Genomic DNA, 16,620 nt, shown 5'->3' with positions numbered 1-16,620 from the left:
ACAGGATCTAGGAGACGCCACAAGCTGGTGTCTAAATGACGCAAAAGGCCTGGGCAGGCAGAGAGCAGGGGAAAAAGGGTTTAGGGGGAGAGAAGACTGAGCACACAGGCCTGGGTGGGGTCCTGCTTGGGGTATGTGAGGAGCAGAGAGAAGGCCAGCATGGCTAAGCATATTGAGTGAGGGGGAGTCTTGAATGTTATCATATGTGGTGATGGAAAGCCTTTGGAGGGTTTTGGTATGGGGGAGTGGCCTGCATGGGCCTGCATTTTTAGAATACCTTCTGGTAGCTGCGTGGAGAGTGCATTGTGGAGACACAAATGGGAGGCAGAAGATCCGTTAGGGGGATGTGGCAGTAGTTCGGGGGAGGCTGGGGGGGCTTGGACAAGGGGGGCACAGTCTTTCATTGTTTTAAGTATTTGTGAGGATAGGATCTATATTGTGTAATGGCGCATATATCTAGATCATTTATTGAGTACCTTCCAGGTACTATGCATTGTGTGAAGCACTTTATTTATATATACATTATCTCATTCATTTTTCACACGCCCCTCTGAGACTGGCATAGTAATCTTCATCTGCAGATGAAGAAACCGAAACTCAGAGAGGGAAATTAAAGAAAGGGGAGGGCGGAGCACCAAGAGTTCTTGTTCCTTAAAACAGACCTTATTAGGAAATGGGGGGAGGGTATTTCTTTGTGGTCCCTTATTCACCAGCACCCAAGTTTATAACATACTGGTGGCAGAATCAACTCAAACCCAAGTCTGACTCCTTTCACACTTTAACCACTACCCTGTACGCCGAAAACCCTGCCAAACCATTAGTGTTACTGTCTGAGCAGCTCCCTGTAGGCAGTAGCTCAGCCTCGTGGATCACTCATCTTGTTCTCATGATTCTGTCTACCAAGTAGTCACATGCACAAACGAAGGCTTATTGTTTACTTACCTGGAAATGCTATGGGTCAGTCAGGTGGCTCTGCTGAGCAGGGCCAGACTCGCACCTCAAGGGAGCTGACCTAGACTGGCCTGTTCCATGTGCCCACGTGCCCTTCACTCCCCGGTAGGCTGGACCAAGCAGGTATCAGGGGTGACAGAGAGCTGGAGAGCAGCCATAGCATGCACAGTCACTTTAGGTCCAGCCTCAGAGCTGACACTGTCACATCTGCCACACTCTGTTGGCCAGTGCAAGTCACAATACCAGCCCAGATTCAAGGCATGGGGGAATAGACTCTGCCTGGAACTGCAAAGCCACATGGAACAGAACATGGGTAGAGGGAAGGGTGAGGACTTTGACCATTAGGATGCAGCTGCTTTTGCAGACTTTCTTGGTGAACAAGAAAAGAGGTCCTGCCGTCAGAACAGAGACAGGCTAATTGGCCTTGGGGTCCACAAAGCCCATATCCTTCGGAGGTACTTGTGAGATTTTTATTTAATCCCTGTACATATCATGAGCACTCCTTAGGGACTCGCTAGTGTTACTACATTCTTCTAAGTTAATTGGCTCCCTGTAATGGAAGGGATTCTCAGAAGCAGGGGTGTTTTGTAGCAAAATAGGCTGTGACCCCCGATGCCAGTTTCCTTCTGAAAGCAGTGGGTGCAAAGAGGGTAAATGGTGCTATATCAAATCAATTTATGGCCATCCAGGGTCCAGAGGTGATGATGGGAAGCCAATGGACCACAAACTGGTTATGGGGAGGAGAGAAAGAGCTTGGACCAAGATCTGGGAACAGTCTTCGAATCACGAGGAAGTTCACCCATCAGTGCTAATAGAGAACACTTCAGCCAAAACCAGATTACTTTCTCTTTTCTCAGCCATCTTTTATAGAGAATAATGCTCGCCAGTGATAAACACTGGAGTATTATCTGTCCTGAAATTACTGCTGCAGATCTAAGGTTTTGTTTACTTAACTGCCTGAACAAGAAGCACAACCAAAAGGTTGGAGGTGTTGCAATTAGCCTTGAGGATGAAATAGCAACTACAGCTATGACTTATTATTGCTTTGATGCAGCCATAATGTAAACAAAACATTGACTTGAAAAGAGATAAGGACACAGGACACAGATTGTTGCTGTCCCCATTCACTGGTGACTTCTAGCCAGTCAGCTAATTGGGCGCAAGATGCTAACTTCTTGTTAAAGTATATAAGAAATCGCCGATCTTCGGTTATCCTATTTGGAGGTTTAGTCGTGGTTAATCTGTGACAAAAGTGGAGGCCAGTTCTGCGTTTGAAGGTAATTTCTCATCTTCTTCGATTCAAGTTCCTTTGTTCCACGCTTTCCTCCAGAAATCCTCCCTGGCCCTTTTGGAAGTGACTTTCATCAAGATGTTTTTAAAAAAAAGAAAACAGTGTGTCTGCAAACTGCAGAGTCTGCAACATGGGGTTGATCTTGTGTAGCCCGGCTCTTTCAAAGCAAGCCTTGGAGAAATCCCAGGCTCAGACTTAACAACTACGGGAGAAAACCACACCATCATCTCAACAGATTCTAAAAAGGCATTTGAGGAAATGTAATGCACTGTTTCTGATTAAAAAAAAAAAAAGAAAGAAAGAACTCTCAGTACAATATGTTGGAACTGCCTTAGTTTGTCATACTGCACCTATTAGGATGCTAGAAAACAAACCTTCATACTTGAACACTTCCTAGGAAGTATTAAAAGCTTTTTCCATTAAAGGCTGGGATAAGCCACAATCTCTAGTCTTTACCCGTGTTACTCCTCCTTGTCTTGCAGAGCCTAGCTAATGCAGTGAGGTTTTATAAAAGTAGGAATTATCAACATGGAAAGGAAGCAACAATTGTCCCCAGAGGCAGAAGATAAGATTATGTTCGTTTTCTCTTAGAAAACCAAGTTGGCAATACTAGAGCAATTAGGACTAATTAGAGAATAAAAGGGGCTGGATATAAACCCAGTGTTTTAAAACTAGTAGTTTCCTCGACCCCAGCAATAACCAATTAGAAGACATCCTGGAAGATTTACACTAGGAACAACTACTATAAAACGTTTAAGAGGTATACCTGGCAATAAATGTGAATAGTTAAAATGAAGAAAACTATAAGCCTTAACTGCTAGGTATAAGAAAAAGACCAAAAAATAAATAAATAAAAATGAACAGTTATACTATGGGTATACTCAATATTTTAAAGACCTCACTTGTCCCCAAATTGACTCATAGCTTTCATGCAATCTTCATTCAAAAATCTCAAAAAAGAACCCCACAAAAATCTCAATAATAGGGGCGCCTGGGTGGCTCAGTCGTTAAGCATCTGCCTTTAGCTCAGATCATGATCCCAGGGTCCTGGGATGGAGCCCCACATCAGGCTCCCCGCTATGCGGGAAGCCTGCTTCTCCCTCTACCTGCTGCTTCCCCTGCTTGTGTTCTTTCTCTGACAAATAAATAAAATCTTAAAAAAGCAAAAAGGAAACTTTATTTAGAAAGAAAAAATACCAAAGAAAATTTTCCAAAAAAGAACAGTAAGGGGTGCAGAACTTGCCTTGTCAAATATCAAGCCTTACTGATATTATTATATTAAGACATTTAGAAAACATTAAAATTCCTTGCTTATATTATACACAAAACTAAATCCTAGGTGACTTACAATTTTAAAAATACAAATCCAGGGGTGCCTGGGTGGCTCAGTTGGTTAAGCGACTGCCTTCGGCTCAGGTCATGATCCTGGAGTTCCAGGATCGAGTCCCGCATTGGGCTCCCTGCTCAGCAGGGAGTCTGCTTCTCCCTCTGACCCTCCCCCCTCTCATGTGCTCTCTCTCTCTCAATAAATAAAAGTATAGAGTAATATATAAATACATATATGTGTATATAGAAAGAAATGTATACATATGTGTGCATATGTAATATAATTTTTGGGTAGAAGATAAGGAAGTTAGAAGCCGTAAAGGAGAAGATTTCAAGATATTACTACATTACCATGTAAGGTCTTGCCAATAGTGGAAAACTCTATAAGCAAAGTTAGAAAACAAACAATAGTCTGGGAGAAAATATTTTCTATAGATAAATCAAATGAAAGGATTATATCCAATCTATAAAGAGTTCTTACAAATGAGTAAGCAACAAAATCCATTTAAAAGGGAGGAAAAGACAGGAAGAGGTGGTGCATAGCAGAAGAAATAAATACTTGATAAATAGTTGAGATGTTCAGTCTCACTACTAATAAGGGAAATGCAAATTAAAACAATAGTGATGTTTGTATCTATCAGACTGACAACATTTTAAAAATTAATATGGTGCAGAAATGTACTCATAATTGTTGGTACAAGTATGAATAGAAATGACAGTTTAACAGTACAGTTATAAACATAAAATGTACATACCTTTTGGATGAGCAGCCCCACTTCTAGGAATCTCTTCTCCAAAAATACCTAAAAATCCATCAGTTAGGAATGAGTGGGTAAATACTACTCACCCCTCCTTTTTTTTTTAAAGATTTTATTTATCGGGTGCCTGGGTGGCTCACTCGGTTAAGCGTCTCCCTTCGGCTCAGGTCATGATCCCGGAGTCCTGTGATCAAGTCCCACATCAGGCTCCCTGCTTGGTAGGGAGTCTGCTTCTCTCTCTGCCCCTCACCCTGCTCATGCTCTCTCTCTCTTGCACATGCGCTCTCTCTCACTCTCTTTCTCAAATAAAATTTTTTTAAATTAAAAAAAAAAAAAGATTTTATTTACTTAGAAAGCGAGAGAGAGAGATCACGGAGGGAGAAGGAGAAGCAGACTCCCCGCTGAGCAGGGAGCCCGATGTGGGGCTCAATCCCAGGACCCCGAGATCATGACCTGAGCTGAAGGCAGACACTTAACCGACTGAGCCACCCAGGTGCCTCAGTACTACTCACCCTTTAAAAAGAACAAAGTAGTTCTATCTGTACTAACACGGGAAATTGTATATCATATATTGAAAAAGTAATTTAAGATATGTGAGTAGTATAATCCTATTTGAGTTAAATCATTTATTTGTACCTAAGGTTCACATCAAGCAGTTAGGGGCAGTCACCTCTGGGAAGAGAGGCAAGATGGATTGGGGACAGGGGATGGGAGCACTTCTTGACACATTTCTGCATTTGTTGAAATTTTGCAATGAACATCTTTGGTAATTTACAAAGTTTATATAATGATACATTCTTAGGTTGAAAATTCTTCCATTAAAATTTTGAAAATCCACGAAAATAGGACAAAATAATAAAGATCCTCCTTTCCCTTGACCCAATAGCACTGTTGACATTTTGGAATAAAGGGGGGGAAAGTGAGTCCAGCAGCATCAACTCCTTAGAAAATATAGATGAACAAGATGGCATGAGGGTATCTTTGGGGAGAAAGAGGATCTGGTTGTTTCTCAGGTTCACCTGGATCTGTTGCCATTTGTTGTCTGACCCTGGGGAAGCCACTGACCTCATCTATGGTCCAGTTAAGTTTTCTGCATTCTGCAGGTAGGCCTGACCTACTTCCATGGAAGAAAGGGCTGGAGAGAAAGAATGCCAAGGAAGGTTCTGCCTGAATGTGCAGTGTTATTGTTAGAATGTCCACAAATGAATGTCAGAGTCCAGTGTCTCAGAGGGCCACCGTTAAAATGAGGAATACTCTTTGTAGATGCTGACCTCTGAAGAAGGTACCACGGCGAGGAGTGGGGTGGGCATAAAGTAGATAAAACATGAAAGGCCATGTTGTCCAGTAGAGGAGGGTGTGTGTGTGTGTGTGTGTGTGTGTGTGTGTGTGTGTGTGTGTGTGTGTGTGAAGCTTAACATTTATAAAGCAATAAAGGAGAACACTGCAATATAGCATCATAACAGAATTCTGAAGTAACTTGGAGCAGTTAGGTTTGGGAAATATTAATTACGAGATGCTTCCAGAGGGTAGGAGAGGGTACATATGCCTGGGTGTGTGCCAGGTGGTGGCGGATGGTGCCGAGAGCAATAGGGCATTGGGGAGCTTTGTTACTAAAGTTCAAAGAGAATTTCTAAAGGGAAAATAAAATCCCCGTTACTCAGATATGGCTCATTGTCTGAGGCAATGTCAAGAGGCACAAGATCAAATCTAGCTTGACACCATCCAATACCGAACCCAGCAGTCTCTAGAAGCCGGCGCTGAGCGGCAGCTTGGCTAATGAGAAATCTCTGTCCTCTGCCAATGCCTCGGGGGCCCAGCTTTTCTTCTTTGGCAAGCAGGATACAAAGTGGAGTGAGGACCTCAGAGGTCACCCCGAACATTCATTTTGCAGGCTCCCCACCAGGCCTTTCCAGAAAACAGATGAGCGTGGTTTTACAGTTCACCTAGAATGGGAGTCAGTGGCTTCACGATCCAACCTGGGGTAGGTTTTAATGAAACCTGAAGGATGTTTCACACATCGTCCAACCATTAGCAGTGAGGAGTGCGGGTTGCAGCCAAACACCGCCAGGCTGTCTCCTCTCATTTATTCTCTGGGTGTGAAGGGAGCAATTGTAAAATTCAGAGGGAATTCGAAGTTAAGATTCAGAGCCGCCCACGTAAACATCGCGGGCTGTTATTAAGTTCACTCTCACCGCCTTTCGGGGGGGCGACATTTGAGCGCTTCGGTGGTTGGGCCTGCAGAACCCTCACCTGGGAGTCTGGTCCTCCCTGATGTGTCCTTTCTAATTTGTGAAATACTTCCTGAACCCACCCTCTTCCCACTGTCGCCGCCGGGGTCATCACAGCAGCCTGGAAGCCAGCTCCGTCTCCTGCCGTGCCTCCTTCAGTCCATTCCTCATGCTGCCTGAGCCCTCTTTCCCAGCTTGAGCTCTGCTTGTCCCTTCGGAGCTCAGGATCCTTCCGTGACACTCAGGGCCTGGTATAGTGTCCCCACTGGGCACCCTCCTGACCACATCTCCTGCATTATGCCTGTCTCCACGCCGTCCAGTGGGTAGCTATAGCTACCCAAGGCTACCGTGGCCCCTCGAAGACAGAGCCTCCTGGCTTGTTTTTGTCCCTGGATTACCTTTTCTGCTAATCACTGTTTGTCTCAAGTCGCAGCTACACCAAGCGTCACCTCTAGAAAGTGTCCCGAACCTCCTTTGTGTTAGGTACTGTCCCCCACGCTTCGGAAGCACGGGAGGTTTACTTCTGTCCCCGCCCCTTCACGGTACCCCAGTGGGCTCGCTATGGGTCTGATTCCTTGACTCGCATGGAAAACACCTTAAAGGTAAAAATTAGAGTGCCTGGCACATAGTTGGTGCTCCATGAATGTGTTACAGGAAAGAATGAATGCATGTAATTTTTTATTTAGTTTGCAAACATGCGTGTGGGTCTTTGTTTTGCCTGATCTGACATGAGTTAAAGTCATCAGCCTGCTGTGTTCTTAGTAACACGGTGAGGATGAATAAAATAAGCACTGTTAGTCACATAGAAAGTCAAAGACTCTTGCCACTCATCCTGGAGTATCATCAAGTAGTTGTCTAACGGGGCTGCAGTGGTGTTCCTGAATGAAAGCTCCTGCCTTGTTCCAGGTCAGCTGCTGCCAGCAAACCGCAATACACCAAGTCCCATCGATCCTGACACCATCCAGGTCCCAGTGGGTTATGAGCCAGACCCGGCAGACCTTGCCCTCTCCAGCATCCCTGGTCAGGAAATGTTTGACCCTCGCAAACGCAAGTTCTCTGAGGAAGAACTGAAGCCACAGCCCATGATCAAGAAAGCACGCAAAGTCTTCATCCCCGATGATCTGAAGGTAAATTGGAACTGGTCATCAGGCTTTGGGCACATGGAGGGTGGGATCGAGAGGCAGATTAAAAGCGTGACCTCCAGGAAGATCACACAAGCCAGTGAACAAAGGACTTGTGATTTCTGATCCTATTTCTTGGCATGTGACTCTAGGCAAGTTGCTTCCTCCCTGGGTGTCTTCTGAAATATGCCTTTTCATGTCTTGATATAGCACAGAAATAAGGAGAAGAAATAAAATGTTGGAGTGATTTACAATCCACGAAGGAAACAAACCTGCTACTATCTGCAGGGAAGCCTAGGAAAGCCCAATAAAATCAAACCAAAATCTTTCAGGGTTGGAAAGAGAAAGGAAATTATTTGCAAAGGACACCTGGACCGCGAAGTCCTTCGAGGGTTAGCTTCCCTTGGGGAATTTATTGATAATCAATTGCTTCCTTTGCTTTATAGGCCCCAGGGAGTAACAACAAGAGATAGGACTTCTCTCCACCCTCGGGTGACCTGGGTGGGCTTTTCTTAAGGAAGCTGGTGGGTTCCCTTATATATTTATATGTAATGTTTATGCTGTGTCTTAAATAATGATCACTTGAATATCTCAACAAAAGGTTAATTCCAGGTTGTTTCTCTTTTGCTACGTTGAGGGGACATATTATTTATAAAGGAAAATAGATTTACCTTACAAAGTCTGATACAACTTGAAACAAAATTAATCTGACACATTTAACCATAATTAGGAAGAGGATTCTTTCCAAAATTATGCCATGTCCACTAATCCCAAAATAGAACCATTTTTGATTAGCCATGGCTTAGAATTTTTTGTGTTTATGGTTCCTTCCAATCATATGGACAATAGAGATGTGATTGTATACATTCGAGGCCTTGAAACCAGGCATAATTAGCCTTTTTCTAGCTTCTGACCCCCCATTTCTCAAAACTAACTGTGGTGTGGATGGAGAGTTACTTGTATGCTGGACACAGGCGAGTGTGGGACATGGTCCTGGAACCGATTTAGACCGGTTACCTGTTTGTGCTATCTAGGAAGAGCACTGGGGGAAAAGGAAATCAGCAGATTGGAATCACTGCTGTTATCTATGTACCGAGATTATCTTGAGTGAGGCAGACTCATCAAATGTCGGGGCTGAAAGGGACCTCAGGGGTTCCTTAGACCAAAATTACCGTTTTGCAGTTGAGGAAATGGAGCAGGGAGAGAGGCGAAGTAAGGTGAACTCTGCTGGTTCGTGGAAGGCCTGGTCCCCGAGTCTTCCAGTTTCCAGAAATGTCACTGCAGCATGTTGGCCATGCCAAGAGCCACAAGAGGGGCCCTTGGGTGACAAACCAGTAGCTGTCCCCTAAGAATCCAAAGAGTAAAGTTCACAGTAGACACACCATGAAATCTAAACAAGTCTGGGAAGTGATGGTCAGACCACAAGAGGGTAAGAAAGAGCCAGGGGATCAGGCCCTGGGCAGCTGAGTCTCTCAACCAGACGCTTTTCCCCCTGTTCGCCATCTGATCCTCCTTGTGTCTTAGAGCTCATCTCCAACTCAACTGAGGAGCCATGCAGCATGTGTCTGCTTTTGAAAAGAGAGGAGTTTGGAAGGATGATCCTGAGCAGTAGCTCTAACTTGCAGCCAGACCTTCCCAGGGTCTCCAGATTTACAAGTTCAAAGCAAAGAGCAGGCTTACTGAATAATCCAGGTCAGCCTGGCAACCCAGAGGCCTTGGGAGAACTGTGCTGGAACTATGCATAGTACCGCTGTCACGGCTGGGCCTGACCTTCTCCCATGGCAGGTGGGTAAGCAGGCAGGACCGTTCTCCTGCCAAGTGTCCTTGGATTTCTTCAGTTATGAGAGAAGCCTCAGGCCACAGGCCGTGATCTCATGTGGAAAGGAGAAGCAGAGCTGTAACATAATTCTCCTTCTGGCGGAGGGGACTGAGCTGGAGGTGGCTGGGAGAGGTATTTGTGGCCCCTAGCATTGGACGAGCAAACCAGTCAAGCCAAATGGCCCCGTCAGTAACTGGTCTTCCCCACAGCTGTGGGAACCCTCCCTGGCACCATTCGTTGGGGTTAGCACACATCTCCTGGGAGAAGTTAAGCAGTGTTGGTCCTGGGATTCCTGGCTGAGAATCAGTTTAATCACCTTGACGTCTTCATGCTTTTAACTGTTCATTTGTTCACCTGACAAATATTTTTCAAACACTTGTGTGTTCCAAGCCCTGGGGATATACAGAGGTGAGCCAGAACGGACATCGTTCCTACTCTCAAGGAACTGCTAGGCTGGCAAGAAAAAAGGACCGCTGACTTGTCAGGAGGGGGCTTGGCGGGGGCGGGGTGGGGGGCAGTGTCAAATGTGAGATCTTGAGGAAGATGATGGGGCAGGACTGGGTGGGCCCTTGCTGGATGGGGTACCCAGGGGGCCAGATGGCCCCTGTTCCTGAGAATAGAGGAGGAAAGAACAGGAATGTGCCCGATTTGTCGGCCCCCCTCAGTAGCCTGCTTCCCCCTCCCCCAACCATTACGCCTTAACAAAGGGAGGCACGCGGCTTTTCTGGCCCAGGGCAGTCCTCCTCCCATCATTCATTCTAGCCTTCTGCATCCTCAGCTCCACCCCTCCTCCCAGCTCCCCTCCCACCTGAGTTGGCCCCCATTCTACACCTTTCCTAGCCCCCCTGCTTGTGTGGACAGATGAGGCTGGGAAATGAAAATATGTTAGAAGTGAGAAGAACTCTAAAAGACAGAAAAGTTGGTTGTTACCCTGAGGTCAGCTGCTGACTCCCCTGGTCCTTAACACCCAGTCACACACCTCTAAGTGCAGGGCCTATGCAGTATACCCCCCTTCCCTTCCCTCCACCCTGCCCCCAGCCTCCGCCATCTCTCAGGGGCTGGTTATCATGCGCTCCTTTACCTCCCGGGCTCCTGGTCCCTTGGGTCAGGTTCTGATACCTCCTAAGTCAGCTCCTCTTTTGAATGATCTCCTAAACCACACACCGAAGAAACATGGACTGTGGTAGATTTACTGAGACTCTCAAGGGGGTGTTGGAATTGGGGCTTACATCAAAATAACCAAACAACTGCCATCAGAACTGGAGGCTTCATGGTTGCTAATATGCCCTTCGGTCCTCCTACCCCTGTGGAGTCATTTGACTCTCTTTTCCTTCCTCCCAGCTCACTCCATCCAGCTAGCCTGGCCTCTCCCCCTTTTCTCAAGCACAGACGACAAATCCCACCAATGGCCGCAGCACACCTGCCCTGAGCTGACTTATCCAGCTATTCTTTTTTTTTTTATGTTATGTTAATCACCATACATTACATCATTAGTTTTTTTTAAAGATTTACTTATTATTTATTTTGAAAGAGTGAGAATGAGAGAGAGAGAGAGAGCACATGAGAGGGGGGAGGGTCAGAGGGAGAAGCAGACTCCCTGCTGAGCAGGGAGCCCAATGCAGGACTCGATCCCGGGACTCCAGGATCATGACCTGAGCCGAAGGCAGTCGCTTAACCAACTGAGCCACCCAGGCGCCCCACATCATTAGTTTTTGATGTAGTGTTCCATGATTCATTGTGCATAACACCCAGTGCTCCACGCAGAACGTGCCCTCTTTAATACCCATCACCAGGCTAACCCATCCTCCCACCCCCCTCCCCTCTAGAACCCTCAGTTTGTTTTTCAGAGTCCATCGTCTCTCATGGTTCGTCTCCCCCTCCGGTTTCCTCCCCTTCATTTTTCCCTTCCTACTATCTTCTTTTTTTTTTTAACATATAATGTATTATTTGTTTCAGAGGTACAGATCTATGATTCAACAGTTTTGCACAATTCACAGCGCTCACCATAGCACATACCCTCCCCAATGTCTGTCACCCAGCCACCCCATCCCTCCCACCCCCCACCACTCCAGCAACCCTCAGTTTGTTTCCTGAGATTAAGAATTCCTCATATCAGTGAGGTCATATGATACATGTCTTTCTCTGATTGACTTATTTCACTCAGTATAACACCCTCCAGTTCCATCCACGTCATTGCAAAGGGCAAGATTTCATGGTTTTTTTGATGGCTGCATAATATTCCATTACACACACACACACACCCCACCTCTTTATCCATTTATCTGTTGATGGACATCTTGGCTCTTTCCACAGTTTGGCTCTTGTAGACATTGTATCCAGCTATTCTTCAAAGCACAGCCTTCTTCTCTGAAAGAAGGATGCTAGTGCCAGCTATTGGGAAGATCACTTTTTCACTTTGTTACATATTATTATGAAATGTGTAAAAGGCTGGGCACGCTTTATAAATAAGGAACCGGTTACCAGACTGTGAATGGGGTGAATGGCGGGCAGAAGGTGCCTGCGCACGCGCGCTCTCTCTTACACTTCCTGTCTCCGTGCAGGGCACACATTTGCCAAGGGTAATGGGCGGGTATGGGGTGCACCACTGACCTTGGGCCTTCCTCGCAGCCTGGGTCCCGACCCATGTGACCTCTTCCAATGCCAACTGCCCCTTGCAGTCCTGGGGGAGGGTAAGCACTGGCCTCAGCCCACGTATTCTGGGTGACCAGTAACTGCTAACTGCATAACTGCAAGCATTAGCCTCGCTATGATGGAGAGATTTGCTGTTGCAAGTCCTTGAAAAGAAAGGGTTGCAAAACACACCAGGTGGCACCATAGATGAATTGGTAAGGCCTAAAAGAAGACTTGCATTTCCTAGTCTTCCTCAGAAAGTTTTCCTTTTTTTGGCAGGGGAGCAGTGATGAGGGGCACAGGTCACGATGCCCATTTAAGTAGTACCCAGGAGATTTAAGGTCTAGAGCAGAGTTAAACAGGAGATTAGGAGTAAATTATTTAAATGCTAGCCACCAACATGAGGATATTGATCAGTGGCAGGTGGAAGTTTTTCTGTGTGTGTGTTTTAATTTCTGTTTTTAATTACCAAGACATACATCAGAAAAAAAGGTGAAAGACCCTCCCTCTCTCTTTGGCGCCCCTCCTCCAACTCCCCTTGTAGAGGCACCAAGTTCAATAGCTTGCTATAAATCCTTCTGGGCCTCTTCCTATGAATATACAATATTATGATTTTTTAACCAAAGTGGGATGAAGCCATACATATTTATCAGCAAATTGCTGTTGTTTCCACCCACGTAGTAGTATATCATGAACATCTTTTTGGTTCAGCTGGATCATTATTTGTAACAGCTGCAGAGTATCCTTTTGTATGATTCCATCATCATGTAGTTATTAAATCTCCTACCGATTAGTTTCCCCTAGCTCTATTAGAAACAATGCCACAGTAAAAATTCTGTGCCCGTGTCTGTGTGCACACCCTTGCAGATGGGAGGAGGCTGAGATCCTAGAAGGGGAGTTGCTCCATCAATGGTGGTGCATTTCAACAGTTGATAGATATTGCCAAGTCGCCTTGCAACAATATCGTATGGACTTCTACCAACAAGCATACGAGCACCCATGGAAGGAAAGGGTTCTTAAAATAACATTTTCATCAAAGAACGCAGAGAGATCTGAGGGTAGCTTAGGGTGTGAAGTGAGCTACTTGCTTTTATGCAGCCTCTGGGGTCCCCTGGTCCGGCACGTACTCTGCGGGGCAGAAAGGAAGGAGGGGCGCGCTGTGACAGGTGCGTCCTTGCTGCGGGAGGGCAGCCGCGGCGCACGGGCCGTGGTGTCAGACAGACGTGCCAGACGGTCAGGGAAGGAGACGCGAGGTGAGATGCCTAGGTCCCTGGTGCCCGGGCGCCACCCCGAGCCCCTCCGCGGCTGAAATCTAACGCCTTGTTTCTGTCCCCCTGTGACTAATGAGCAGGACGACAAGTACTGGGCCCGGCGCAGGAAGAACAACATGGCAGCTAAGCGCTCCCGCGACGCCCGGAGGCTGAAGGAGAACCAGATTGCAATCCGGGCGTCCTTTCTGGAGAAGGAGAACTCGGCCCTGCGCCAGGAGGTGGCTGACTTGCGGAAGGAGCTGGGCAAATGCAAGAACATACTTGCCAAGTACGAGGCCCGGCACGGGCCCCTGTAGGATGGCGGTTTTGTGGGCTGGCTTTCGAATAGATGGACAGTGTGTTTCCCGCCTGATAGCACCACACCCGAAGCAACCTTTCTGACATCAGCACTTTACCAGAGGCATAAACACAACTGACTCACGCTCTGGTGTGCGTGCGCGCGCGCGTGCTTGTGCTCCCGTGTGGTCTGCGGCGCGCGCGCGTGCCTGTGCACTTGCCATGTTAAGGTAGCCCTCTCATCGTCTTTCAGTTCCGAAAAAGAAAGGTGCCATGTTTTTACTGGACTGCGGGGATCCCCCCCCCCATCCTGGGGTCTCCTGCCTCTCCCTCCTTCTCCACTCCTGCCCCTTCCGGCGTCGCTCCCCGGTGGCTCCCGCCTACTCTTCCAGGACCATCTGCCCCGCTTCACCAAGCAGGGCCCTGGTAAACTAGTAGATCTCAGTTGTCAAGACTACGAGCTCTTGTTTCTGTGTAATCTGTAAGTTACCATGCTAATAAGGTGCACAAAAATCACTTAGCACTACACCGCAGCGCTCTCTCTCAGTTATAGGTTGCTTTCCTCATATTTTCAGTTTTGGTGATATTTGTCTTCAAATTTAAAGTGCTGTTTAGATTTATTAGATCCCATATTTACTTACTGCTATCTACTAAGTTTCCTTTTAATTCTACCAACCCCAGGTAAGTAAGAGTACTATTCTAGAACACAGAGTGTGTTTTTGCACTGTCTGTACCTAAAGCAATAATCCTATTGTGCGCTAGAGCATGCTGCCTGAGTATTACTAGTGGACATAGGATATGTTCCCTAAGAATTTCACTGTCTTTTAAAACACAAAAATTACAGTAATGCATTTGAGCATGCCCAGAACATCCCCAGGACAGGGAAGCAGAGGGAAATGCCAGGTCTCAGAACAAGGGGTTAATTTATCAGTGTAGGAGCCAAAAAAAAAATTGCATCTTGGAACAGCTTTTGACATTGATATGTTTGGTTTTGTTTTCTCCCCTCTCCAGTCCCCCACCCTCCCACTTTTCTAGTTACCTTTTTCCATATCCCTCTTGATACTCAAAACAATTACTTAAGATTCAGTTTTCCCCATTTTTTTGTAATATATATATTTTTGTGAATTATACCTTGCTGTTTTTAAAAATCAGTTAATTAAGTTAATAAGTTGATGTTTTGTAAGACCCTTTATCCTAGTGGTGTCATTTTTGAATGCTTCATAAATTAATGATTCTGGAGCTTATGTTTCTTATTTTCTGTTTGCTTTTTGAACGTATGTGCTCTTAGAAAGTGGACTTCTGAAAAATGAATGTAAAAGACACTGGTGTATCTCAGAAGAGGATGGTGTTGTCACAAACTGTGGTTAATCCAACCAATTTAAATGTTTACTATAGACCAAAAGGAGAGATTATTAAATTGTTTAATGTTTATACAGAGTAATTATAGGAAGTTCTTTTTTGTACAGTATTTTTCAGATATAAATACTGACGATGTATTTTGGAAGACATATATTATATATAGCAAAGAGAAAAGGAAAACTATTCCATGTTTTAAAATTATATAGCAAAGATATATATTCATCAATGTTGTACAGAGAAGAAGCGCTTGGGGGTTTTTGAAGTCTTTAATATTTTAAGCCTATCACTGATACATCAGCATGTTTTTTGCTTTAAATTAAAATTTTATGACAGTATCGAAGCTTGGTGTGACGAATCCCGCTCTAAAATATAGAAGGAGCTTTCTTGTTTCCCATTAGGTCTCAGAAGGAAGTCAGTTAACGTCACCCAAAAGCACAAAGTGGATGTTAGTCAAATATTTATTGGATGATACAGTGTTTTTTTAGGAAAAGCATCTGCCACGAAAATGTTCACTTCAAAGTTATGAGTTCCTGGAATGAAATATCACTGCAAGCACCCCAAACAGTTCTGTTCTCCTCTGTGGGCACGTGCGTCTTATGCAATATAAGGTTGATATCGGTGTTATGTGTATGGTTTCTAATTTGATGGGTGTTTTGACCTTAAAGATGATTTTTCTTTTGTTTCACAAAGTTGTGTAATGTCAAGAGATTCTGCTGTTATTGCAAAGAAACAATTTGTGCTAGATTAAAACACCCTTTCATCAATGGGATTTTCTAGTCTCCTGCCTCCAGAGTACCTAATTCTTTAATGACCTGGTGGTCTCCTGGTCAGTCCACACACAAAGCTTCTGTCATAGTGTCCTAGTCTTGGGAAACCTGACCAGAAGGATATTCCTACTAGGTATTCATTTTGTCCCGGGCCACAGATGACAGCAGGAAGTGGGAGAGCATTAGAATCGAAATGCGTTGTTCAGGTATACAGCTAGTGAAATAAGTAAGACCTTTGGCCAAGTTCTGAAGCAGAACTGAATAAGCGGTATTCAGTAAGAGACACAGGTGGACACGCAAAGTTGGCGTTTTTATAGGTAAAAAGACCAATGGCTGCAGGATTATTAAGTGGCAAAGACAAGGAGTATCTTTAAGTGGAGAATCGATGCACTGTGGACCATCCAAGTTCACTGCCGTGTGAAATGGTAGCTGAGAAAACTCTTTTTGAGCACTGGTCATTCTTGGAATTAGGTGGTTTGTATCAAATGAGGATCGCAAATGTTTTCTGCGGAAGAAATAAAAAGATCATAATAAAACTCATCCTTTGGTGTGTCAGGAGAGGTTTCAGAAAACCTACCTCGTCTTAAAATTTAAGAAACTTTGGAGTCTGCATGCGTGCCTTCTGTGTAGGTCATTGTCACCACACACACATGAACACTCATTCCTGGACTCCCTGCTTTCTTTCTAGGGCAATTAACTAGTAAATAAGGCAGTTCTGCTAAATGGCGTGGGCAGTCATGGCCCTATCTGGAATGACTCTGGATCAACCAGGGTCAAATGAGTTCTGCAGACTGCAGCTATTAAAAGTCCTGTTGTCATTCT

General features: G+C 45.3%; 2 protein-coding genes across 4 annotated transcripts in view; one reads left to right on the top strand and one right to left on the bottom strand.

The window, feature by feature from the left end:
- Positions 1–15,109, top strand: part of HLF (HLF transcription factor, PAR bZIP family member) — a 53,632-nt gene extending 38,523 nt beyond the window's left edge. The window contains exons 3-4 of one of the 2 annotated variants that reach the window (XM_025859455.2): positions 7,461–7,681; positions 13,474–15,109. In XM_025859455.2, the coding sequence (XP_025715240.1) occupies positions 7,461–7,681; positions 13,474–13,692 (440 nt within the window). In that variant the 3' untranslated portion in view covers positions 13,693–15,109. The remainder of the gene's footprint in view (positions 1–7,460; positions 7,682–13,473) is intronic. The other variant, XM_025859456.2, reaches the window with a different exon arrangement.
- Positions 15,110–16,087: 978 nt separating this feature from the next.
- MMD (monocyte to macrophage differentiation associated) overlaps positions 16,088–16,620 on the bottom strand; it is a 72,730-nt gene continuing 72,197 nt past the window's right edge. For both annotated transcript variants that reach the window (XR_012375519.1, XM_073883701.1), the window contains one exon: positions 16,088–16,303. Coding sequence is in view for 1 of the 2 variants with exons in the window: in XM_073883701.1 (XP_073739802.1) it covers positions 16,302–16,303 (2 nt within the window). In the remaining variant the exon portion in view is untranslated. The remainder of the gene's footprint in view (positions 16,304–16,620) is intronic.

The sequence above is a fragment of the Callorhinus ursinus genome, unplaced genomic scaffold, assembly GCF_003265705.2.
Source record: "Callorhinus ursinus isolate GAN/ISIS: 27379988/994484 unplaced genomic scaffold, GSC_fseal_2.0 scaffold52, whole genome shotgun sequence".
Lineage (NCBI taxonomy): Eukaryota > Metazoa > Chordata > Mammalia > Carnivora > Otariidae > Callorhinus > Callorhinus ursinus.
This window is presented reverse-complemented; position numbering and strand designations above follow the sequence as displayed.